Source organism: Geotrypetes seraphini, chromosome 17 (genome assembly GCF_902459505.1).
Source record: "Geotrypetes seraphini chromosome 17, aGeoSer1.1, whole genome shotgun sequence".
NCBI lineage: Eukaryota > Metazoa > Chordata > Amphibia > Gymnophiona > Dermophiidae > Geotrypetes > Geotrypetes seraphini.
Genome location: NC_047100.1, coordinates 24,926,784 through 24,954,225, shown reverse-complemented (window position 1 = coordinate 24,954,225; position 27,442 = coordinate 24,926,784). Strand labels below are relative to the sequence as shown.

General features: G+C 43.9%; 1 protein-coding gene across 3 annotated transcripts in view; it reads left to right on the top strand.

The window, feature by feature from the left end:
• Nucleotides 1-27,442, top strand: part of TAFA4 (TAFA chemokine like family member 4) — a 273,487-nt gene that overhangs the window by 166,306 nt on the left and 79,739 nt on the right. The window contains exons 6-8 of one of the 3 annotated variants that reach the window (XR_004537412.1): nt 3,730-3,854; nt 21,098-21,315; nt 22,181-22,244. Coding sequence is in view for 1 of the 3 variants with exons in the window: in XM_033926732.1 (XP_033782623.1) it covers nt 3,730-3,854; nt 21,098-21,109 (137 nt within the window). In the remaining 2 variants the exon portion in view is untranslated. Of the gene's footprint in view, nt 1-3,729; nt 3,855-21,097; nt 22,774-27,442 lie in introns of those variants that run through there. The other 2 variants (XR_004537411.1, XM_033926732.1) reach the window with 2 other exon arrangements.

Below are 27,442 nucleotides of genomic sequence, written 5' to 3'. Positions count from 1 at the left end.
ACAATATTACCAATGTGATTATGATAGGATAGTTTATCATCGAAGATAATCCCTAAAATCTTGATGATACTTATCAACTGGAAAGTGGTACCCTTAATAGAGATTGGAAAAATAAGTTTAGAACTGTCTTTCCAGGGAAAAAAACATGACGTTTGATTTATTAACATTATTCTTACAAGCCTATGGGGTTTCCCACAAACCCCCACTGAGATCGGACTTTATGAACCAGTAATTCCTTTATACCTCTTTTACAACAATTACCCAAATGATCACCCAAACTTTTCACTAAGTATCACCAGCGATACAATGTCCATGTTCTTTGTCAAACTGGCATGGTAAATATCCTCTTGCTGTCCGCCTCAGAAAAATCTATTACTGAAAGCATTACCGATTGTTCATTGTCAAACTATCACTGTATAAATCCTCTTTGCAACCAGAATGATCAAATTGATCACTGATTGTTCAATGTCGATGATCAAATTGTTACTGGAAATGTCCTTTGTAATCCGCCTAGAACTTCAGATAGATGCATTTGACCGCTAGAAAGCTAGATTAGGAGCCTCAATTGAATCCTATTTCCCAACTTATTTGAAGCTCTCACCCTTCCTATTGTTTTTTTCCCCTACTTGTCTTATGTACTATCAACAACTTGTATTTCTTTCCCTATTTCTTCCTTTTGTTTAATATGTTTTGTCAGGTTAGTCTTATTCGTTTGTTTTGTTTCCCCCAGAAATTTTTTAATTTTACTTTTTTGTACATCGCTTAGAATTTTGAATAAGTGATCAATCAAATTTTTAATAAACTTGAAACTTGATAGAGGGGAATAGTAAATAAAATAAAATTATACCAGTCACTGAACTCATTCATCTTTCTCTTCTTGTGTCATGGTTCTCTGCATTCAGCCGTTGATATCTTGCATTGCTGTCTTTCTTCATCCACATTCTCTTGCATTAGTTGGCTTCTTTTAGGCTCTTTAGAGGCCTGAGTCACCCAAAAATTTTTGGCCTCTTGCGGATGACTATTAGGGAAAAGTCAAATGTTAGACATTAATGAGATATTAATGAGTAAAAATTTCAACCACACAAGAGCAGGAAACTCTATAGAATGTCCATTATTGCCCCCATCACGTCATCCACAGTTGTTCCCCAATAGATAAATTCACTTCTGTACTTTGTATTCACCTCTCGGAAACCTAATGCCTGAATGTTAACACTACTACTACTATTAATTATTTCTATAGCGCTACCAGACACACGCAGCGCTGTACAGAGTCGCAAAGAGTAAGAACAGTCCCTCCTCGAAAGAGCTTACAATCTAAACAGGCAAGACAGACAAACAGGATGTCATGGATACAGTTAAGGGGAATGGTTAATTAGCAGGCTGAGTTGGAGGGCAGAGGACTAGGGTTAATGATCCAAAGCTATATCAAAAAGGTGGGTTTTCAGTCTGCTTTTAAATAAGGGAAGGGGCTTGATGGCAAACTTGGATAATTTATTCCAGGCATAGGGGGCAGCTAGATGAAAGCAACGAAGTCTGGAATTGGCAGTGGAGGAGAAGGGTAATGTTAAGAGTGACTTATTTGAGGAACAGAGTTCTCTGGGAGGTGTATAAGGAGACATATAGTATAACATGAGGTGGATTACAGCCCGAGTCATAGATGTTTCATTACGTCTATTGGAGGAATTTCGATACACGTATCTGGAACCAGTCATTTTATTTACATCCGCCTAGATATGGCATAAATGATCACATCTAAAGACGGAGCTTTTACTGTAGGCTTGTGCCAGCATTCTATAATTGCTTTGCCATTATACTATTATAGAATATGCCAGAAAAAACAACCCTTTATTCTATGTACACAAATGTAGATGCCCATGGTTGTGTACAAATGCAGTTTAGTTGTGCTAAACATGAGAAAAGATATCTCACTTCAGTTGTATGGTATAGGTAATTTCCTTGTTGCAATATGAGCTTGTACTTATCCTATCAATATGTTCAGTCTTTACATGTTCCTCAAAGTATCTACCTCGGTAGGAAAGAAAAAGGTTTTAAAAATATTTTTGTTTATTTTTCAATTTAGTCCCCTGATAGCTCCATACACTTCCTACACTTTTCCTGCAATGACTTTAACCCCTTTGAAAAGAATTCTTCTGTTTGATCTTCAAACCAGTACACCGCAGCTCCCTTGACATCTTCATCACTTGAAAACTGCTGTCCACGGAGAGATTTCTTCAAATCTCGGGACAGGAAATAATCTGATGGAGTCGGGTCAGGACTGCAGGGTGGATGGTTCAGCTGCTGAAACCCACATTCTTGGAAGGCAGCCTGTGGTTGTCATGACATGTGCCCCAACGCATTGTTGTGAAGAAGCAGAACGCCTGTAGTGAGTTTTCCTCATCTTTTCTCCTTGATTGACTCCCAGAAAGTTATCATTGTGTTGGTGTAACTCTCCCCAGTTATGGTTGACTTATGTGGCATGAACTCCAGAAGCAAGTCCTTCATCATCCCAGAAGACAGATGCCATGACTTTGCCTGCAGATTTTTCTGTCTTGAACTTTTTTGGGGTGAGGGATGACTTGTGCTTCTACTGCATTGACTCCCATTTTGGACTCAGGATCTCTGTGATAGACCCAAGTCTAATCTCCAGTCAACAAACAATGAAAAAAAACTCATGAACAAACAATGAAAAAAACACAGATCATCTCTAAGTTCTCATGACAGCCCTGGAGCCTCATGGCTTTCTGACATGGCGTCTGCATTCTTGGAGCCCAACTTGCACCACTAACCTTGTACATGCCCAACTTTTCATGAATTATTTTCCAAACTGTAACTGCTGAGATGCCTATTTTTTTCAGCTATTCAGGAAACCTTAATTCATCCATCTGCCAAAATGAAATCCTCAAACATTTCTGTAGAAGTTGCTTCCACAGGCTGACCAGTGTTAGGGTCATCTTCAATGGACTCTCTACCGCACTTAAATTGCTTGCTCCAAAAATTTACTTTGTAGGATAATGGAGCAGACTCATCATAAACTGCAGTTATGCGTTCATGGATCTCCTTTAGTTTTTTCCCTTCTTTTGTGAGGAAATTGTAACACAGAATGGGGCTCCAAATCTAGCAGTTTCTTACCTGATTCGCATGAGGACTCTCTTGACATCCTGTCTCTTGGAATGTTAGACTCGCACTGAGCCACAACTGTGCATGAGTAACCTAAGACATGTCTCAACATGCACAGACTTGTTTCAACACGCTTGCTACTTTCTTTCATACTCAGGTAGATAAATGATTGAATGTTCCTCATACCTTTGGGTATTTTCTTTGTAGTGTGCAGTACATGCTAACCTAGGAGGGTTGTAGTGTAGCATAATTATACCTTGCTAAAGCCGCATTGAACGTTCAGTGCTAGAAAGAATGAAGTGAATGGAAAGCAAAGTATGCAGTATTCATGAGACTTTTTTCCAGATATTGTAATTACCGGTAGTTTAGTTTATTTGAGGATTTATTATACTGCTTTACAACCTGAAAATGAAAAAGATCAAGGTGGTTTACCAAGGATGCAATAAAACAGGAAATGGGGAAAGGGTGGAACAACGTGCAATAATCACTGTAGAATATTAAGAAAAAGGGGAAGAAAGGAGATGACCAAAAATTTGTTATCTGTTGTGATGCGTTCCTTTTGAGCAATAGTAAAAGTTGGAACGACTTTTTCATGGGCTTTTTGTTTTCCAGCCTCCATCGTCATACAGAAGTGGTGGTGTCATATGAATCCATGTATGGAAGGGGAAGAGTGTAAAGTGCTGCCAGATCTTTCAGGCTGGTCATGCAGCAGTGGCAATAAGGTCAAAACAACGAAGGTAGGTATGGAACAAGAGCCAGGGTTTTAAAAAAACCAAAACAAACAAAACCACATCAAAATTGATTTCTCTAAGGGTCTGAACCAATGTTGATCTGAACTCTGCTGGCGTTAAACCTGGAAATTCTATGCCAAATCATGTTTCCGAGCCAGTTAAGTGCGATATAAGGGTTGTTGCATAAAGATAGAACCGACTTATGTGGTCCTATTTATGTGGTTGACCTGACTGGTTAAGTGCTGAGTATTGGCACTTATTTCCTTTTATTAAGGCGTGGTAACCGATTTAGCATGCGCTAAATTGGTTAGCACGCCTTAGTAAAAAAAAAAACCTTAATCAGCCCCCCCCCCCCCAAAAAAAAAATAGCTGTGTTTTAGTTTAACGCTAACCGGTTATTTTCAGCTGCACTAACCAGTTAAGGCCCCCTTTTACAAAACCACTGTAGAGGATTCTGCCACGGGCAGAATTCTATGAGCATCGGAGCATTTACCTCGCTGGCTCATAAGTACATAAGTACATAAGTAGTCGCCTCCGCCGGGGCAGACCAGAGGTCCATCCAGCCCAGCGGTCCGCTCACGCGGCAGCCCATCAGGCATATTGCCTGATCAGCGGTCCCTGACTAATTTTATGCCTACCTCTACACTTATCTCTAAACCTTCCACTGCTCTTATCTGTACCCCTCAATCCCTTTGTCTTCCAGGAACCTATCCAGGTCATCCTTGAAACCCTGTACTGTGCTATTTCTTATCACGGCCTCCGGAAGGGTGTTCCATGTGTCCACCACCCTCTGTGTGAAAAAGAACTTCCTTGCGTTTGTTTTAAACCTGTCCCCCTTCAATTTCATCGAGTGACCCCTTGTTCTTGTGGTTTCTTTCAAATTGAAAAATCTGTCTTTGTCAACCTTTTCGATGCCCCTCAGTATCTTGAAGGTCTCTATCATATCTCCTCTGAGTCTCCGCTTTTCCAGGGAGAACAGCCCCAGCTTCTTCAGTCTGTCAGTGTATGTAAGGTTTTCCATACCCTTAATCAGTTTAGTTGCTCTTCTCTGGACTCCCTCAAGCATTGCCATGTCCTTTTTGAGGTACGGTGACCAGTACTGTACACAGTATTCCAGATGCGGGCGCACCATAGCCCGGTACAGTGGCAGGATGACTTCCTTCGTTCTGGTCGAGATACCCTTCTTAATGATACCTAACATTTGGTTTGCTTTCCTCGAGGCTGTGGCGCATTGTGCCGACGCCTTCAATGTCGTGTCTACCATCACTCCCAAGTCTCTCTCCAGATTACTGACCCCTAGCATTGATCCCCCCATTTTGTAAGTGAACATCGGGTTCCTTCTCCCTATATGCATGACCTTGCATTTCCCTACATTGAAGCTCATTTGCCACTTTTTCGCCCATTCTTCCAATGTCGTAAGATCCCTTTGGAGATTCTCGCAGTCAACCGTGGTTTCAACCTTGCTGAATAGTTTGGTGTCATCTGCGAATTTGATGACCTCGCATTTTGTTCCCGCCTCCAGGTCGTCAATGAATATGTTAAACAGGAGCGGTCCCAGCACCGATCCTTGAGGAACCCCGCTCGTGACCCCTTGCCAGTCCGAGTAATGGCCCTTTACACCAACCCTCTGCTTCCTGTCTGCCAGCCAGTTTTTGATCCATCGGTGGACCTCCCCGCGCACCCCATGATTCCATAGCTTCCTGAGCAACCGCTCATGTGGTACCTTATCGAAGGCTTTCTGGAAGTCTAGGTAAATTATGTCTATGGGTTCACCTTTGTCCACCTGGTTATTTACCCCCTCAAAGAAGTACAACAAGTTTGTGAGGCACGACCTACCCTTGCAGAACCCATGCTGGCTCGACCTTAGCTGTCCATTTTTTTCGATATGGTCACAGATGCTGTCCTTAATCAGTGCCTCCATCATCTTACCCGGGACCGTAAAAGCCTGCATAAGTGAAGTTAAATTGGCGTGCCTGACTTAATTTTTCACGTAGGCTTAACCGGCGCTGGTATTTGAAATACACCATTAAAATTATAATTAAAAAAAAAACAATTTCAAAAGACTTATTTGGTAGGCGCCCAACTTAAGGTAGGCATCTAATCCAAAGTGCCTAATGGAAAGTAGGTGTGGTTAGGGGTGGATTCTGGGCGGAATTTGGCTTTGGTTTGACTTAGGGGGCACTCATTTAGGCCAAGATAACCCTGGCATAAATGGGAGTGTCTAAGATTTCAATGTCTACCAGTGCTTAAGATTGCTTAGGTGCGATTCTATAAACAGCGTCTAATGGACGATTAACAATTGCGCTCAATGGTGTTTCTGTGTTTGAGCGGTCCTATAGCCGTGCAACTGTGTTATCCCTCCTGAGGAAGCATCTTTTTTGCAAATCTTGAGTAGAGGGAATGCACTGATTCAACCAAGAATACAGATCCCTAATATGTAATGCTCCCTCGAAATGTCCAGCATTCTTAACTGTAATCTTATTTGGAACCTTATTTGTAACATTACCTAGAATTGTCCAGTCATCTTACTTTCTAATCTGCAAGTTCTCCTGGAAATTTCCAGCTATCTCACCTCTTCTGTAACAAGAAAAACCAATAGTAACGTCGCTGGAAATGTCCAGTTAGCTCTTTTGTAATCCGCCTTGAACTGCAAGATATAGGCGGAATAGAAGTCACTAATGTAATGTAAGATGCACAAGTGGTTACACAATTTTGGGTGGAACTGGTGAAGCAGAGAGTTGCACATGAAGGAATTTGGCCTTGGTTTGACTTGGGGGCCCTCATTTAGGCCAAGATAACCCTGGCATAAATGGACTGTGTACAGCTTCATTGCTGTTATTAAGAACAGTAGGAACGGTCAGGGACTATGATGCAGCCATGACGGTCCCTTGTACAACCTCTGCTTAAAATCCATTATTAGAGCACTTAGGTTGTGGGTCTGAGCACTTACCACTATAATGTATGCGTTTTTAATTGTTTACGTGAAGGGAGGTGGCTATGAGATCGAGCGCTGCTGAGTAAGCGTATCCCGTGTTGGTTGTGCACTTAAGCATTATCACAGAAAAGTTTATTAGTTGTGCTTCAAGATTTATTAAGAAGTTGGGTTTTTTTATCAAATCATGAACATTTTTTCACAAAAAAATATTATTACACCCCCCCACACACACACACCCCTTTTTACTAAGCCACGGTAGAGGTTTCTATTGTGGGCCGGAATGCTAAATGCTCCGATGGCTCATAAAATTCCTATGAATGTCGGAGCAGCGTTGGAGCATTTAGCCGCCTGGGCCACAGTAGAAACATAGAAAGATGACGACAGAAAAGGGCTATAGCCCATCAAGTCTGCCCACTCTAATGACCCACCCCATTAAGTCTGAGTGCTAGTGACCTAGTTCCTTAACTCGACCCTCGTAGGGATCCCACATGGATGTCCCATTTATTCTTAGTCAAGCACGCTGGTGGCCTTTATCACCTGCACTGGAAGGGCGGGTTGCGTGTGTGTGTGTGTGTGTGTGAAGTACCCCCAACTGCATAGTTTTCCTGTTGTAAATTGCTAAGTGGACGTACAGGAGACAGTTTCTAAACTCCCCATCTAAAGTCTTATTCATTGTAACCGACTGGCCATCTTTCAGACGTTTATGATCTTTCTTGTAACACAGGCGAAGTTTGCATTAGTAAAAGCACTTGTATGTCCCTTTGTCAATTAAATATTATGCATAGGCCTGTCAAAACACTGCATTTCTTTTTTCTTTTTTTTTTTTTTATTTAATAAGCACTCTGACAGAGCATAACGTCTCGGTTTTGTTTTTTTAGGGGTTGATTTGGAAGTAATGAAATCCCCAGGGGTAGTGACATTTCATTTGTAACATCAAGGAGCTGTAGACACATTAATATGGTTCCCAAAGTTGCCATTATGAGCGCTTTTATAGTTTTGAGTAGCAAAGCACTGGAGGAAAATTATGAAATCGTAAAAATTTTTTTTTTAATTTGCACTGTTTGCAATCTTAATGTACTAGGAGTCGAGGCGCTTGAAAGATTTTGCACCTTTTTAAAGTCTGTGCCTGTGAATTCATTTGCAGAACGACCTAGGTTTTCTCCCCAAACAAGATGAGCGGTAGAGAGATGGGTTATTGGTAACACAAAAAAAAAACAACTATCACTTAAATTGCTATCTGTGTTATAAGAGTTCTGGGGGATCTCAATCGTGCGTACAAAAGACTGAAAACAACGAAAAATAATCAAAGTGGAGGAAAACAGACCTCAATCAACCCATAGAATAATATAATGCACGGTATATTCATTAGAGCTCAAATCATCATGGGTCTGAAAAAACACTCCACTAACATCAAAAAGAAAAATATGTAGATATAGTCCATGTTTCTTAGTGAAAGTCCACAAGCAACTAACTTCTTAAGTGTAATTGCTTTTTTTGATTACTACCATTGAGACGGAAATTCATACATCTGCGTCTATTTGTTTGGTTTCATGGTGTTTATTGGTAATTATTATGAACTATAAAGCTTAAAAGAACCTAGTTAACCTGTAGTAGGACAGGCTACCATGGCAAATCTGTATTCCAGTGATTTCCAAACCTGATTTGATAAGCACAATGAATATTCATGAGATAGATTTGCATATGCTGATATAAGACTTGACGTGGTCCAGAAGAAGGCGATGAAAATGATAAGAGGGTTGGTACCAAAGGACATATGAGAAGAGACTGGAAGACCTGAACATGAATACGCTGGAAGAGAGGAGGGACAGGGGAGATATGATGCAGACATTTAAATACAGAGGTACCTTGGAATCCCAACTTAATCCGTTCCAGAACCCTGTTCGAGTTCAAAGACAATTTTTCCCATTTAAAATAATAGAAACTGGATTAACCCGTTCCTGGGTCCCACAAACTCAAATTTTAACTGTAAATTCTCTGGATTTTAAGGTAAAATATTTAATAATAATACAGGACAGTATTTTCCTCACTACACTACACAAAGATGAAAATCACATGAGATGCTTTCACTGCAGCTTCCGACAATGAACTGAACGACGTATGGGTGGCCTGAGCGCTGGGGAAACATACGCACAAACGCACACGAACAACAGTGCAGTGCGTTCAGATTCTGGGGCAAAATTTGCTCAAAATTTTTTGTTCGGATTCCAAGGCATCACTGTAATTGAAAGAGATTAGCCCTTTCAGGACCAAGGGACATATTTGTCCCATAACTTTAAAATCCTATACATTTTGATAGGGATAGTCTACAGTTCTAAATTTGATATGTACGGATTCCATAGGATACTGCCTTTATGTAAACAAACTGGTTCCGACATTCATTCATTAGCGTCGTTGCCAGATTGACGAGAAGATTCACTTGCCACACTGTCCATAAGCCAGAAGTTTGATTTAAAAAAAAAAAATAATGATATTTCACAAAAAAAATCAATTTTTTGGCATCTGCAAGCCCTTTTTACCATAAAAATGTCGTCAAAACCACAAAAATTGCACCTTCAATGTAGGGGGCCTGTCTAGGGAGCATTTTTTGTAGAAAGCATACCTCCTGATATGGCTGATTAGACAGCTGTAGAATGCCTATAGCTGCGTACAATCGGAACAGACTTTGCAGAATCCAGGCCAAAATGTCCATTGCCGGAGCTTTTACCACTGCGGCCGCCAATAAAAAAAACAAACAAAAAAACCAAAACAACCTTATTGTGGCTTCATAAAAGGGGGGTATACGAGTCATATTTGGTGTTAATTTCAACAAATTGGGAAATCCTTGATAAATCTAACATTTCTGGTCAGAATTTTCCGAGTTATTGGGGGGAAACATTAACAAATTCTTCCAGCAAATCTTGGGAAAACGCAAGTCATTTAATCTGAAGTTCCATCTGGTTTATGTCTGATCTAATGTCGGTGGTCATAGCATGCAAACCAAGACTTCCAAGCCTAATCTTCATTTCAATTCTTTTCTTCTGATTTGAGCAGAAGCTATTTATGCAGCTCTGTTTAAATAAATGAGACTATTACTTCTGCGACAAACATTTTGTGGGTTTCACGTGCATTAGACTGTCTTTAAGGACTCAGAGGCAGAGCTGGCACTCAGGGGAGAGCAGGCAGCTGTAGGAATGAGATAGAGCTTCTGAAATCTAATTAAATACAAAATACTTTCCCAGACGTTCTGCACGTGTCTATTAATAAATGCCTTGGAGCTGGTAATTGTAATGTATCCTGATATCAAGAAAACCAAGGTTTTAGTACCAGTATAAAAGACAGAACACTGCAAATGAAAGATATTCTCAGTTTCAGTGATGTACCATGAAATAAGTACTTACTTTTTTTTCAAGCCAGAAATGTTTAGGAACATAGGGTTTGATATTCAAAGGAATTAGCCAGAAAAACAAACGTGTAAAGCCAGTGCTATTTGCTATAAATCACTCCAGCAGTATCCATGGTGGCCCATCAAAAGCGTGTCGGACAATGGTGCACTGACACCTGCGTGCCGTCAGTGCCAACCCTTTCACGCCTTACCGTTAGCGTTCTGAGGGGGTGGGTGGAAACCCCGCTGCTCTTATAACTACTCGCGCTCCTGCTGGGGGTGTGTGGAGGGAACCCCCCCAGTACACTGAAAACTCCCAAACAGCAATAGAACGGAAGTTTTCAGTGTACTGGAGGCGGTTCCCCTCCCCCCAAAGGAGCCTGAGCACATTCATGTAGTGAGGGGGTTCCTCCCTCAAACTCCACCTCAGAACGCTAACGGTAAGGCATGAAAGGGTCAGAACCGGTGGAGCATGCCAATGTCCTGAGTGCTTTCGTTGGTGTACCAATATCCATATATCCCAGTGGTCTCCAATCTTTTCATGTAAAGAGCCACACTGTGAATTGGAAAAAGCTCCTAAGGACCAGCAAACAGTTTCAAACTTACAAATACAACTAATTTTGTAAACCACCTTGACCTGCTTGTTCAGACTGGATATTAAACATTAAAAATTAATACTACTATTGATTCTACAGTACTTCAAGGATCTATTTTAAAAACTCACTTTATTGAATCGAGTGAAACCCATGTAGTCATCTTTTGACTTTCGTACTGTTGTATAGGCGATGGTCTTGTCGAGGCTCGACTACTGCAATGCCCTGTCTAGCTTGTCTGTTCAGATAAGTGGTCTCAAACTTAAACCCTTTGCAGGGCCACATTTTGGATCTGTAGGTACTTGGAGGGCCGCAGAAAAAATAGCTAATGTCTTATTAAAGAAATGACAATTTTGCATGAGGTAAAACTCTTTATAGTTTATAAATCTTTCCTTTTGGCTAAGTCTTAATAATAATATTGTCATTTATAGCTAAAGAGACATAGGATCAAGAAACTTTTATTTTACTTTTGTGATTATGATAAACATACTGAGGGCCTCAAAATAGTACCTGGCGGGCCGCATGTGGCTCCTGGGCCGCGACTTTGAGACCACTCGTTCTCCCTACCTTGGAGAGGGTGAACAACCTGTCCTTATCTACTAAGTCTATCCCCTTCAGTACCTTGAATGTTTCGATCATGTCCCCTCTCAATCTCCTCTGTTTGAGGGAGAAGAAGCCCAGTTTCTCTAATCTTTCGCTGTACGGCAGCTTTTTTAAAATGCTAGCGGAAATGGAGAAGTCCTGACCTGAACATCTCAATTCCGATATCTATGTTCTGTCTAAAATCCATCATACTGTGCTTTTCATCTGCTGCTATTTGCTAAACAAAGGGTTGGTTTTTTTTTGTGCTATTTGAATTGTAAATGCATAAATTAATAATTTAAAAACCATACTTATTTTCAGACTGGAAAACAGGATTGAATTAACTTTAGTGCTTTGCCCCCAACTACAAAATAAACTGATATAGGTTTTCTGGACATAATTTGGATAATACTCTTAAACTTTTATGCACACAGAGGACTAGATTCTGTAAATGGTGCCCAAATTTGTGCACTAAAAACCAAATGAACGCTAATCTACAAACGATGCTCTGAGCTGGCCACCATTTTAAAGAATGGGTAATGCCAGAATCTGTATCCAACACAGGCACTGTCTTGATGAGTCGCTGGCACCTCTCTGCCCCCATGCCATGCTCGTGCCCTCCCTTCCCCCGCCCCCTACCTCTTTAAAATCTTCACCAGCGTGAGCAACTACTCTTGCCTGTTGCTCGCACCAGCCTGGCTCCCTCTGAAATCGCTTCTAGGTCACGGGGCCAGGAAGTGACATCAGAGGGGAAAGCCAGTGCGAGTAGCAGGTTGGAGAAACTGTGCACCCTGGTGAAGATATAAAAGATAGGGAGGGTGTGAGGGGGTGCAGGGGTGTACCACTGGATGAGGCGCCTCCTACCCTCACTACGCCACTGGGTGCAAGGATTTATACCAACTGAAACTGAGTGTAAGTCGCCATATGTAAATTAGATACGGATTCCCTGAGTTCTATAATATTTCATGCATCTTTTTTTGAATGGCCCTGGCATACCCATGCTGCTCCCAGGGCTAGGCCCCTTTTTAGTTACATGCTACAAGATTTAAGCTTGCATTTTCCTAGAATAGTACTTAGCAATATGCATGCATAAATCCAAATTGTTGCTAATTAATACCACTTACTGATCACTAGCCCTCAATGTACTGGTGTTAATTGGCTTGTTCAATTAAATTACACATGCAACAATTGCACTAATCAAATCTATTGCATTGATCATAAGAACATAAGAATAGCGTTACTGGGTCAGACCAATGGTCCATCAAGCTCAGTAGCCTGTTCTCAAGGAGGCCAATCCAGGTCCCTAGTACCTGGCCAAAACCCAAAGAGAAACAACATTCCAGAACCCCAAAGAGTATCAAGATTCCAGACAATCTCAAAGAATAGCAAGATTCCGAAACCCCCAAAGAGTACATAAGAACATAAGACTTGCCTCTGTCGGGTCAGACCGGAGGTCCATTGTGCCCGGCAGTCCGCTCATGCGGCGGCCCCTCAGGTCCAGGACCTGATAGTGCTCCTACCCTAAAACTCACATACGCTTTTCTCTTTTGTCCTGTAGAGTAACCTTCTATCTATACCCTGCAATCCCCTTCGCTTTCAGGAAGTCATCCAGTCCCTTTTTGAAACCCAGTATTGTACTCTGTCCTATTACCTCCTTTGGAAGCGTGTTCCAGGTGTCCACCACCCTCTGAGTGAAGAAAAACTTCCTTGCATTTGTTTTGAATCTGTCCCCTCTCAGTTTTTCTGAGTGACCTCTTGTTTTTGTTGTCCCTGCTAGTCTGAAGAATCTGTCCCTCTCCACCCTCTCTTTGCCTTTCATGATTTTATATGTCTGTATCATGTCTCCTCTCAGTCTCTGCTTTTCCAGGGTAAAGAACCCCAGTTTATCCCAGGACAAGCAGGCAGCATATTCTCACATGTGGGTGACGTCATCCACGGAGCCCCAGCGCGGACAGCTTTTCAAGCAAACTTGATTGAAGTTTCAAGTTTGCACACTGCACCACGCATGTGTGTGCCTTCCTGATCCACTAGAGGGCGCATACCCTCCTCATGGTCCTCAGTTCTTAGTTTTCCGCGGAGCCAGAAAGCCCTGTCTCTCTTCTCTCCGTTCTTCTAAGTGCCTTTCTAGCACCGCGGCTTCTTTCTTTTGTTAGGGAGTCGCTGTGCGTTTGTTGCTTGATCGTGTATTTCTTTGTTTTCAAAAAAAAAAAAAAAAAAAAAAAAGGACTTTTTATTGTGTTTCTACCAGGCAGGCCCTTCTTGGGCCTCAGCCATGCGGCTAGGCCTCATTTGGCTGCAGCTGTATTTTCTTCTTCCCTGGCCTCTCTCTGGGCTCACCTCGTGTGAGCAGGATGGCCGGGACCCCTTTTCCGTCGTTGGAATCGGACTGAGTAGCTTCGATCCCTGGTAAGTCTTCTTTCTTTCTTTTTGTCTTCTAGCTGCGTTACCTCGGTAATGCCATCGGCTGAGTCTCAGGCATTCCAGGCATCGAGTGCAGTCGTGCCCGCCTCTACGAGACCTTCAAAGCGTGCCTCCTTTCATGGGAATACTCATATCGAGGTTGCCCTTATGGAGTGCACTGCTGCACCTTTATTACCAGTTTCATTGGTACGGTGCCGACTTCTGACCCTCGATGTGCCTCGACGTCGACTGGAGCTTCGTGCCTCGACGTCGATTGGAGCTTCGTGCCTCGACGTCGACTGGAGCTTCGTGCCTCGACGTCGACTGGAGCTTCGTACCTCGACGTCGAATGAGGCTTCGTGCCTCGGCGTCGACTGAGGCGTCCTGCCTCGGCGTCGACTGAGACTTCCTGCCTCGACGTCGACTGAGGCTTCCTGCCTCGACGGAGGCTTCGTGCCTCGACGGAGGCTTCGTGCCTCGACGTCGACAGAGGCTTGGTGCCTCGACGGGGGTTTCGTGCCTCGACGTCGACGGGGGTTTCGTGCCTCGACGTCGACGGGGGTTTCGTGCCTCGGCGTCGACGGGGGTTTCGTGCCTCGGCGTCGACGGAGGCTTGGTGCCTCGACGGAGGCTTGGTGCCTCGACGGAGGCTTGGTGCCTCGACGGAGGCTTGGTGCCTCGACGGAGGCTTGGTGCCTCGACGGAGGCTTGGTGCCTCGACGGAGGCTTGGTGCCTCGACGTCGACGGAGGCTTCGTGCCTCGACGTCGACGGAGGCTTCGTGCCTCGACGGAGGCTTGGTGCCTCGACGGAGGCTTGGTGCCTCGACGGAGGCTTGGTGCCTCGACGGAGGCTTCGTGCCTCGACGGAGGCTTCGTGCCTCGACGGAGGCTTGGTGCCTCGACGGAGGCTTGGTGCCTCGACGGAGGCTTGGTGCCTCGACGGAGGCTTGGTGCCTCGACGGAGGCTTGGTGCCTCGACGGAGGCTTGGTGCCTCGACGGAGGCTTGGTGCCTCGACGGAGGCTTGGTGCCTCGACGGAGGCTTCGTGCCTCGACGGAGGCTTGGTGCCTCGACGGAGGCTTCGTGCCTCGACGGAGGCTTCGTGCCTCGGCGTCGACGGGGGCTTAGTGCCTCGGCGTCGACGGGGGCTTAGTGCCTCGGCGTCGACGGGGGCTTCGTGCCTCGACGTCGACGGAGGTTTCGTACGTCGACGGAGGTTTCGTGCCTCGACGTCGACGGAGGTTTCGTGCCTCGACATCGACTGAGGCTTCGTGCCTCGACGGAGGCTTCGTACCTCGACGTCGACGGAGGTTTCGTGCCCCGACGTCGACTGGGGGCTTGGTGCCTCGACGTCGACTGGGGCTTGGTGCCTCGACTGAGGCTTTGTGCCTCGACGTCGACTGCGGCTTGGTGCCTCACCACCGCCTGAGGCCTTGTGCCTCGACGGAGTATGCGGCTGGGTGCCTCGACGTCGTCTAAGGCTTTGTGCTTTGATTTTCTGCCTCAATGTCGACTGGGGCTGGGGGTCTCGATGTCGACTGAGGCTGTGTGTCTCGGCGGATGCTTTGTACCTTCAACGTCGGCTGCGGCCGTGTGCTCCGCGTCACTTGACGCTGGTGCTTTGACGTCGCCTGAGGCTTGTGCCTCGACGTCGACTGAGGCTGGGGGCCTCATCGTCGGCGGGAGCTCGGTGCCTTGTCGTTGCCGAGGCTTCGTGCCGTTGACGGAAGCTTTGTGACTTGACGTCACTTGGGCCGTTTTACCTCGGCAGCGGCTGAGGTTTTGGGCCTCGGCGTCGACTGCGGGTTTGCGCCTCGGCGTCTCCAGCTCCTGTTCGAGAGGCTTCCCCGCTTTCTCTTCGGTTCATTCCGTGCAGCCGTGACGGAATCTTGTAGTGCGGAGTTTGGTTTCCTGGAGGAGACTCCCTCCCTGCTCCGGCTCTATTGCTCCCGCCATGCGTCATCTCGCTTGGCGCAGAGTGTGGCTGAGGATCCGAACCTCCAGGGTCGTCTCGCCGCTGTTACTTGCGTGAGTTCTGCGCTTCTTGAGGCCTCTCTTGCGGTGGCCACTAACCGCCTCTCAGACCGCGACCGGTCCTTCGCCTATCGGGACGCCTTCAGCTAAATCCCGTCTGCCTGGGTGGTTTGGACGCCTTCTCCGGAGGGGCCCTCTGGATACCTTTCTTGTGTTATCTCGGCCTCATTCGCAGCAACCGAAATAGCTGCAGCAGCGCCGGGTTAGGGTTCAGCCGCCGGCTTCGGCGACTCCTGGCCGTCTTTTTGACTATTCTCGCATAGCCTCTGGGCTGCTTCCCTTCTGGGGATTCCTCCCCTCCCTTCGGGAGGGGTGTCTCCGTGTCTACGCACCGGGAGTATTGCCTCTCTTCTGTCGGTTGGGCATTCCCATCCTCCCATCTGCGTCTGGTCCTGGCCCTTCGTGACCTGCACTAGTTTCTAGTACGGGAGTGGGTCAGACTCTGCCTCCCCAGTCTCGGGAGTCCGTCGGAGCGGACCTGGACCCAGTTTGTCTGCGCTCCTTCTTGTCTCGGCCTCAGGGGGAGGCCCTTGTTTGTTTATGCCGGAAGGTGGCCCCTCTGTCCTCGGTCCGCCTCCGGTCTTTTCTGCCTCTGCCTCGGCAGGCTGCCTGTCGGCGCTTGAGTCAGCTGGTGTCTCAGCGGTCTTCGGCCTCGGCTGAGCTGATGCTGATCCTTTTTGGATCAGGGGTCTCCACGGTGGATGTCCCGCTGTTCGCCTGGTTTCATCTTCGTGTTCCCCGCTGGACCCGAGCATCTCAGTGATGGCAGGATCGGGATCCCGCTTCCCAGCACATTGTGGTGCCTCCCTCCTGGACACGCTTGTTTCGTTGGTGGGCCACCTCTTCGTATCCCCGCATCAGAAGGTTCTGCCGATGGACTCCTCGGCATTGGCTTCGGGGTGCACCTCGACGGCCTTCGGACTCAGGGTCCTTGGTCGGGTGCAGACTGTCGCAGCCGCATCAATCTGCTGGAGCTCCGGGCCATTTACAATGCCGTGGTGGATTTTCGTTATTGGTTGCAAGATTGCGGGGTCCTGGTGCGTCCCGACATCTCGGTGGCGATGTTTCTATGACCAAGCCAGGGTGTACAGGTTCCCTGTTACTTTGCAGGGAAGCCCTTCGTCATGGGCAGGGGACGTTACACCACTGCTTCTTTCTTCGGGCGGTGTTTTTCCGGGGCGTGCAGCATTGTCTGTTGGACACGTTGAGTCGCCCTTTTCGGCTGCATGAATGGTTGCTCCATTCTCAGACTCTGCGGCATGTGGTTGTTCGGTGGGGAACCCAACAGGTAGTTCTGTTCGCTTCGCCCCTCACTCACTGGTTGCCTCGATATTGCTCGAGGATGTTCTCCTGGGTTCGCATCGAGGTGGATGCTTTCCTTCTCGATGGAATGGGCAGGTTCCTCTATGCGTTCCCTCCCTTTACTCTGATTCTCGGGTCTTTGATACACCTCCTGTCGGTCTGCGCCACCAGGATCTTGATGGCTCCTCTGTGGCCCTGGCGGCCATGGTTCTCCCTGCTCCTCTAGCGTGTCAGGGAGACTCAGCTTCTACCTATGTTCCTGTCTCTGCTGTCTCAGTGTTGCGGTTTCTGTTGCATTCCAATTTGCAGTCTCTACACTTATCAGCTTGATTCCTCGCAACGTGCCTCCCTCCTTCTGTTTCTCTCAGTCGGTGGGGGTGTTCTCGAGGCCTCTCGAAAGATCTCCACTCGGCAATGCTTTTCCCAGATATGGTCCTGATTTGCTGAGTGGTGTGCTGAGCACCGCATGGATTCGCTCTCTGCCTCCTTGCCTTCGGTGCTGGATTTTCTGTTGCACTTGTCTCGGTCTGGTCTCAAATCTACATCTATTCGAGTCCACCTCTGTGCTTTTGCTGCCTTTCATCGGCCGCTGAATGGGACGCTGCTCTCCGTCCACCCGACGGTTTCCCGTTTTATGAGGGATCTCTTCATTGTACATCCTCCGCTCAAAGCCCCTCCGGTGGTTTGGGATCTTTGTGTGTTCCTGGCTCAATTGGTGATACCTCCATTTGATTCCATTGATGAAGCTCTTTTGAATTACTTCACCTGGCAGGTGGTATTCCTGGTTGCTCTCACGTCTGCTCGCAGAGTCAGTGAGCTGCTAGCTCGGGTTGCGGACCCGTCTTTTCCTGTATTTCATCATGACACGGTGGTCCTGCGTACTCAACCCCAGTTCTTGTCCAGGGTGGTTTCGGACTTTCCTTTTGATCTTTCCATTGTTCTTCCGGTCTTTTTTCCGAAGCCCCACTCGCCTCCTAGCGAGGTGGCGCTTCACACAATTGACTGTAAGAGGGCGTTGGCTTTTTTTCTTCAACGCACTCAGTCTCCTTGAACGGTTCCTCTATTCTTTTTGTCCTTCGACCCTAATTGGTTGGGACGCCCAGCTTCCAAGCGCACCTTGTCCAACTGGTTGGCTGCTTGTTTTTCCTTTTGCTACGCTCAGGCTGGTCTCGCGCTGCAATGTCGAGTCACGGGACATGAAGTCCGAGCGATGGCTTCTGTAGCTTTCCTCAGGTCGACCCTATCGAGGAGATTTGCAAGGCTGCCACTTGGTCTTCTGTTCATACTTTCACCTCCCACTACTGCCTGGATACTCTGTCCAGGAGCGACGGCCGGTTTGGCCAGTCGGTTTTGCGTAATCTGTTTTCTTGTATTGCCAACTTCCCTCCGTCCCTTTTTGGTTAGCTTGGAGGTCACCCACATGTGAGAATATGCTGCCTGCTTGTCCTGGGATAAAGCACAGTTACTTACCGTAACAGGTGTTATCCAGGGACAGCAGGCAGATATTCTCACAACCCGCCCGCCTCCCCGAGGTTGGCTTCTTTGCTAGCTATCTGAACTGAGGACCATGAGGAGGGTATGCGCCCTCTAGTGGATCAGGAAGGCACACACATGCGTGGTGCAGTGTGCAAACTTGAAACTTCAATCAAGTTTGCTTGAAAAGCTGTCCGCGCTGGGGCTCCGTGGATGACGTCACCCACATGTGAGAATATCTGCCTGCTGTCCCTGGATAACACCTGTTACGGTAAGTAACTGTGCTTTGTCTAACCTTTCGGCATATGAAAGGTTCTCCATTCCTTTTATCATCCTAGTTGCTCTCCTCTGGACCCTCTCAAGTATCGCCATGTCTTTCTTAAGGTACGGTGACCAGTATTGGACACAGTATTCCAGATGTGGTCGCACCATTGCTCGATACAATGGCAGGATGACCTCCTTCGTTCTGGTAGTGATACCTTTTTTGATAATGCCCAGCATTCTGTTAGCTTTCTTTGAGGCCGCTGCACATTGCACCGCTGGCTTCATTGTTGTATTCACCAATACCCCCAGGTCTTTTTCTAGGGTGCCTTTCCCCATCACCCTTCCTCCCATCGTATAGCTGTACATGGGGTTCCCTTTCCCGATGTGCAAGATCTTGCATTTCTCCACATTGAAGCTCATCTGCCATCTTTTTGCCCACTCACACAGTTTGTTCAGGTCGCTCTGCAGCTCTTTGCATTCCTCAACAGTTTTGACCCTGTTGGAGAGTTTTGTATCGTCCACGAACTTGATAACTTCGCACTTCGTGCCCGTTTCCAGATCGTTATATTGAACAGCAGCAGTCCCAGCACTGACCCCTGCGGGACACCACTCGTGACCTCTTTCCAGTCAGAGTAGTGTCCTTTTACTACTACCCTCTGCTTCCTATCCGCCAGCCAATTTTGGATCCATCTGTGGACTTCCCCTTCCACCCCGTGGTTCCACAGTTTCTTCAGCAGGCGCTCGTGGGGTACCTTGTCAAAGGCTTTTTGGAAATCCAGATAAACTATGTCAATGGGGTTACCTTGGTCCAAATGTTTGCTTATCCCCTCAAAGAAATGTAGTAGATTCGTTTGGCACGATCGTCCTTTATAGAAACGGTGCTGGCTTGTTCTCATCAGTTTATTTTTTTCTATATGCTCATTGATACGTTCCCTGATCAGTGATTCGACCATCTTCTCCGGAACTGAGGTCAAGCTTACCGGTCTATAGTTCTCCGTGTCGCCTCTCGATCCTTTTTTGAAGATTGGAGTAACATTTGCTATCCTCCAATCTTCCGTGCTACCGATCCAGGACAAGCAGTGGCTTCCCCCATGTCTTTCTCAATAACAGACTATGGACATTTCCTCCAGGAAATTGTCCAAACCTTTCCTAAAATTGATAAACTGCACACGCGTCTGTTGCATTGATCAAATGCAATTAAATTGCACATGCATCCCACATTTGAAGGTGCAATTTTGAGCACCATATGTAAAATGTGAGGGGAAGATTGAATAGTACATTATATTGGGATCTTAAGTTGGGAGTGTGAATAAGGAGGATTTAGGGGTAAATTTTGGGTGGGATTGGGTGGAAAATGACGAAGCACTAATGTTTTGGGTGGGTTTTGTGCGTTTTAACGCATATTCTGTTTTTTAATGATTATATACAGCGCTTTGGGAACCATTGAGAAGCTCACATTTGAACTTTGTTTCCCCTCCAGTTAGAGGATGCAAACTTAAGATAACATCAACACACCTTCTCTCACATCAGGCAGCGTTATGGGGTAAAGATCTAGAACATTTGCTTACACCTACTACTTATGGGGAATTTAGGAAACGCCTAAAAACATATCTGTTCCTGAAGTATTTGGGCAGCTAACCTGTACAATTCTTACTCCAAAATAACTGTTAATCTATACCTATTAATCACTAGCTCTTAACTCTGTTTTCTACTCAAGTTGTACCATCTTTTAATTATTGTAAACCGCATAGAACTTTACGGTCCTGCGGTATATAAACTGTTATTATTATTATTGGTTCCCAAGCTTGTGATCTATAAATGACTATTAAATGAAATAAACTGTACTTATTCCTCCATTACATATGGAATGTCACAGTATGCCATAATAAATAATGCAAAAATACACAAGATATTTATAAACTATATTTATGAAATTTCCTATGTGCTTATGCTGATATGACATTTTGATGTATAACATGAAGTACAATACCCACTGCTTCGGGAAAGACTAACCTGGATTTATGGATACAAGCAGATTTTCTATTAAAAAGCCAAGAGAGCACTATAGCTGGTTCAGATTAATATGCTAACAAATGTTCTCATTTCAATGAAAAATGACCTGGAAAGGGATTTTTCAGAGAAACCATCCAGACTATTACTTAGAAGGCACTGAAGTCCCCCAACTCGGGGCTCAGAATTTTCACGTGAAGATTTTATTACAAATGTCCCTTTTTTTTTTTTTTTACATCTATAAAATTGTAACTTTACTTCCTTTATTTGTAGGTGACACGGTAGCAGAGGGTGAAGGGGTGCACTGCTGTTGGAAGAAGGTGGTTTTTGGTATATTATCCCTGGTCCGAGGACTAAGATACCTTTCTGTGACATGAATCTATCACAGACGTCAAGACTTTGTTCTTTTACAAAACAGTGTGGAGGATGAACATGGACGTCCACTGTTGATGGTGCATTTCATGATCCGGGATATTTTCTACAGTAGTTAGGTATGAGAGAATTTAACTCGGTGGGGAGGTTTAGGATGGTGAAGGAATTTAAACTTGTGCGCTCAAGATTCGTATACCTATGAACAATTCACAAGAGCAACATACGAGTGGGATTTACAGTTTTCAAGATGATGATTGAGATATGCAGCAAAAAAAAGCCTGGGGGTGACTTTAAAAGACTATTGGGTCTTTCTAAAGACGCATGAATGGTCATGTGAAGGAGGAAAGAAGAAAACAGGCTATGCTACTTATTTCAATGTACTATACTTTCTCTTTACAATATTCTGGAGACTTCTGGAAAGTCAAATATATCTAAAAAGACATTTCTAGTGAACCAAGTTTCAACTGTGATTTACTAACCTTTATTTTAAAACTTTAAAGGTAATTGCGTTAAAAAAAACTTGCTGTATTGATTATTTAGTTTATCACATGTATATTTGCCTTGATCTCTCTTGCCAGTTTGGCTTTCTTCTTTTTAAAACTTGAATTCTAAGAGTAGACGTAGCTGATAATGTATATGTAAGTCTTATCCCATCACTAAACTAGGGTCTGACTCCAGGCATGAACACAACTAATGTCTGTATCCAGGAAAAACCACTATAATTGGAATACAACCCATTAGGAGGATATGTAGTCTGCATTTTCACCACTTTGCTTATAGTTTAATGGCTACAATACATTACTGAGGATAAATAATTGCTAATTTACTAGATATTACCTCAAAACGCTTATCAGTTTCAATTAGTTTTAGTGTCTAGTAATTATAATGAGTGTGGCCTATATTTACGCAAGGTTGCACGTAAGTGTCTAAAATTTGCACTTAGGGATTTGTTGACATTAATCTTGACATCTAATATATTTTCAGGCTCTTCCAGTTGTTCATCTAAATATCTTGGATGTCTTGGATGTTTGGACAACCATCTAAACAGGTAGTCCAGATTACACGTGGGTTAACTCTAGACAGGTTTGTCAAACAATTCAATGAACATATTGCAATTCTATAGACAAGAAAATTCCAAATCAGATTTGGCAGATCAGTTGTTGGATTTGCCTGAAAATCCTAAAGTGATGTTTTCTAAATTTTGGTTTAGATTGTCTTTATGTTTGGAGTGAGTGAGCAAGGAAAGGATACCCTACACATTTTATTCGGATTTACTGCCATGAAAATTCTAGTTGAAATCCCAGATTCCCATGGAACTCAAATCAGGTTGAATTCCACCTGATTAAGGTTAGATTGGAAAGTAGTCCAGTGGTGTGATTTCCCTTTAGATGGCCAGATGTAAAATTCAAAATATTGCAATATATGTGTCTAATCTTAAGCAGTGCATTAAAAATTATAGAAAGAGATATTTTGGCTGTAAGTGTTTCTATAACTTTTTAAGGGGTCTTTTACTAAAAGGTGCTAAGGCCTAATGCACATTAAACTTGTGAATAAAGGCATACTGGAAAATATGTTAAAACTTTTTTTTTACTAGTTTGCATGCTAATGTTTTTGGGAGGTGGCATGTCTAGGATTGCCAGATTCTCCGGAAGTAAAATCCGGACTCATGGCCCCGCCCACAGGCCCGCCCCCTCAATCTGTTCACTTGTCGGGAGAGCATCTGCGCATGCGCTGGTGATGTGATGACGTCACACGTATGCACGCATGCATGCATGCATGTGATGCTACTGCATTGCATCCGTGCATGCGCCGATGCCATCCCGATAGTCACTCCTAGCTGGAAGCTTTACAAAACTTGGACAAAGTGCCGGATTTTGAAAAGCCATCCGGACTTGCCCTCTAAAAAGAGGACATGTCTGTGGAAATCCAGACGCCTGGTATCCCTAGGCATGTCATGGGCAGGAAATGGGCATGGAAGTGTTAATTAGCTAGTATATTTGCATTAGCATGTGCTAACTAGATAGAACAGACTTTTTTTTTTTTATTTTTTTTTTTTTGCAGGTTCCACCACATCCTACTGTGGGAATTAGCACAGGACATTCAAAAAATATATTTATTTAAAAAACCTTAATTACTGATGAGATAAATCTGGGCTTAATGCATGTGAAACTCCTGTGTTAAAACATGTTAAGCCCAGATTTTAACATACTTTAGGAAAAAGACCCCTAAGGGCTTTACTACCACTACAGATCTCAAAAGAATTTGTAATGTTTGGTAGCAATGATTTTATAAATATGTATTTTGATATTGTAAGGGGCTCATTTTTGAAACAAAAATGCCTGTAAAATCAGCACAAAATGGTAGACTGACCACTTCTTTTTTTTCTTGCTGTTTTTGAAACTCGTTTTTCAATATGTTTTTCTCCACAGTTCATCATAGTTTGTCTAAAATCTCAAGGGAGCATGTTAGGGGCATGTTTTAGGCAAAACTAGGATGGGCTTATCATTTGGATGTTTTCCTGCAATAATGAGACATTGCAAAAAAACAAAACAAAAAAAAAAACAGAACACGCTACAGGGGTTCATGGAAGGTTTAGATAGGTTCCTAAAGGATAAGGGGATTGAGGGGTACAGATAGAAGTAGAGGTAGGTTATAGGAATAATCAGGGACCACTTCACAGATCGTAGGCCTGATGGCCACCTCGGGAGCGGACCGCTGGGCGCGGTGGACCTCTGGTCTGACCCAGTGGAGGCAACTTCTTAAGTTCTAAAACAACCAACCATACAGAACAAAAAATAGGACCTTTTATAGGATAGACCTGTTTCAATAATGACTGACCAGATGGCCACTGAAGGGATAAAGGCATTACCCTCCTTAATCCTCCAGTGGTCACTGACCTCCTCCCATCCCCGTAAGAGGTGAAAGTGATAATACCAGGCTCTATGACAACTGCAAATGTAATGGCCATTCCTCTGAGGGAAGCAAGTGGTTGGTGCAGTGGACTGTAGAGAAAGGGGACCCAGGATCTTATTCCAATTTAACTGGTAAGACTTGTGGTGGAAAGTGTGAGTGTGCCAAAAAACAAAAAATATCTACTGAAGCCAAATATAAACATAGTAACGTAGGAGGTCTTTTACTAAGGTGCGCATCGGAGTTGTTACAGTTTTGTAAAAAGGGGGCTTATATAGGTGCAGACGCTCATATGTAATCTTCAACAGGTATGCATTTGTGCCTTCTCTGCGTAGATGCCTTGCTATTGAATTACATTCAATAAATATACAACTGAAAATCTAGTAATGGCCGATTAGATTAAACTTGTGCAGCCTTTTGGATGCTCAGTGGAGAATGACACTTGGACAAATTTGTCCCCATCCCCATGAGTTTTGTCGCTGTCCCTGTCCCTGTCTCCTTCCTGTAAACTCCGCCTTAACTGCCCAAGCCTCGAACACTTATGATTTAAAAATGTTTGAGGCTTATGCAGATAAGACAGAGCATACAGGAAGGGGGGCAGAGACGAGAAAAAAAAAAACCTCATGGGGGACGGGACAGGATAATGAGTTCCTGCGGGGTCGGGGGAAAATTTGTCCCCGTGTCATTCTTTAATGCGCAGCTCCCAAATACAAAGGAATATTTGTAAGCAAGAAAGATAAGGATCAGCCTCCTTTTAATACAGTTTGTTGTAGTATTGATATAAAACGGCAGCCAGATACCGGAAGAAATCCCCGGATGTTTATTAACGGCTAAGATGCCAATGATCTGAAATGTCTGGGTCCAATCAACAGTGGCCGGCACTAAAGTACTGCAAAATCACACTTTTATTTTCAATGTCAAAAATTGATCAATACTTTTGATGGTTCACAGTCAAAAAGAAATTCATGAGTCAGAAGGAGAAGGGCTTTACCAGTCCAAAACGTGGATAAGAGAAAATCCAGGTCAATAATTCAACTAGAGCTGGGATATAGGAAACAAATACCTTTACACTTATCAGTAATTCATGTGATCAACAGCAGAGAAATTGTTTGTTTCTTGACATCTTAATAGATTTCCCTTATTGAAGGATATTTATAGCTCAATATCAAATGCTATAAGTGATTGTCAGCTTCGTACTGCTTCTATCATGCTAGCTTCTCTGGTGCTATGAATATTCAGAATTATCATAGAATCATTTGCCTCTAAACTGCATCCAAGCTGGGAGGGGCATGGACAAAATTAGGTTTCTTAACTACTGCAATCGCATTCCCAATGCTCGGCACCTTGTTCACCATGGCACCTTGTTCCGCATTGTTTAGAACAATCACTACACTCTTGCAGCGTCAGAGAGAGAACCATCGGCTCAGTTGTGATGATGCGACGTGTATACTGTATGTATTCGTATTGCAAGACTGCTCGTTTAGAAGAGTCACTACACTCTTGCAGCATCGGAGAGAACCATTGGCTCAGTTGTGATGATGCGACGCGTGTATACTGTATGTACTCGTATTGCAAGACTCTGCTCATTTAGAAGTCACTACACTCTTGCAGCGTCAGAGAACCATCGGCTTAGTTGAGAGTCTGACGATGCAACGCATGTATACTGTATGTACTCATATTGCAAGACTTTGCTCGTTTAGAAGTCACTACACTCGCAGCGTCAGATAGAGAAGAGCCATCGGCTCAGTTGTGGTGATGAGATGCGTGTATACTGTATATACTCGTATTGCAAGACATTGCTTATATATCAAGCTAAAATTTAATCAAATGTTTTGCTTGTCTTGCAAAACACTTGCAAACCAAGTTACTTGCAATCCAAGGTTTTACTGTACTGATCAACTCATTGATGAGATAATAAAGGAGGATTGGTTCTGCTCACTAGTGGGTTTGTATATTTTGACTTATTTATTTGACCACTAGGTCAGACACTCTTTATCGATTTATTGCTGTTTGCACTAGTATCAATATAATTCATTTCAGATCATCAAAATAGTCCTGGTTTTCATATATTAAAAGTTGACATTCTATGTATTCCTCAAAGTACTAATGGCCCCACCTGATAGCATGAAGTGCACATCTGACCTCTTGACTTCAAAAGCTAAGATGACAGATGTGCTGTCAAAATACACTTCTATCAGCTTCATCATGTAAATAACCCCAGATGTTATTCAGTAGATATCTAAAGGGAAACAAACATTTTAACTTACAGAGTAACCTTGTCAACAGGAACTTTTTACAAAAGACCTGCCTTAATAATTTATGACTTGAAACTGGATCATGCAGAGAAGGTTACTTAACATTGATTTTTTTTTTTTTGGCCGCGAAAGACGATGAAGGCAATCTCATTATTCCCATGACACAGTGCGCTGTTCTAATGCTTGCTGATATCAATATTCACAAGCTATTTACATGTAGGGGGAAAAAAGTCCTTAATTGTAATCTTTTTTGAGGGTTTGGAATCAAAGCTTTTAAACTCTTCACAGAAATCTCTAAAAACCTCCGCTTGATATAGCAGCTTCCATGTTCTAGAAATGTTAAAGTTGTCTCAAGTGTTGTAATCTTTATTGAGTAGAACAGAAATGTCTAAAGACAGCTAAATGTTGTTCTTAACATCTTGTAATTGTTGTAATTCTTCTTGATTATTATAATAGTGTCTGTTTGATATGTACCAAGAAAGAGTTGGCTAGGCTTAGATGGATTCAAAATATGGGGGTCAAATTAATTTATGGTCTAAAGTAATATGGTCATGTGACTCCTTTCTACTGTGAGTTGCATTGGCTTCCAGTGAAGGCGCGTGTTTTGTTTAAAAAAGGAGTTGTCTTTGTTACAAAGTTGCGTATGGTATTGCCCCAAACTATATGACCGATGCATTCCATAAACATAGGAGAGAATCGCATGCATTGTTTAATTTTCCATCTGCTCAAGGTTGTGAGAGCAAGAAATCCTTGGAACATACACTAGCATTTCAGGCTGCTTTTATATGACAGGGAATTCTCAGTTGAAAAGTTTCATAGTTTAAGTTTTGATTAAATGCTTATCCAAAAGTACAAAGCGTCGTACAAAGTATTTAAAAATAACTGGGAGATGAACATTTTTAAATTATTGGACATATACAACTAAATAGCTGGGAGACAAACTCAACTTTTTTCAAAATATTTAGCGAACTAATTTAAATCATCCTTGGGTTATGTTATTTTAAATCTTTTGTTCACCGCATTGAACTTACGGTTATACGGTTTATAAGTACGATGTTATGTTATGTGTGTTTAGTATTAA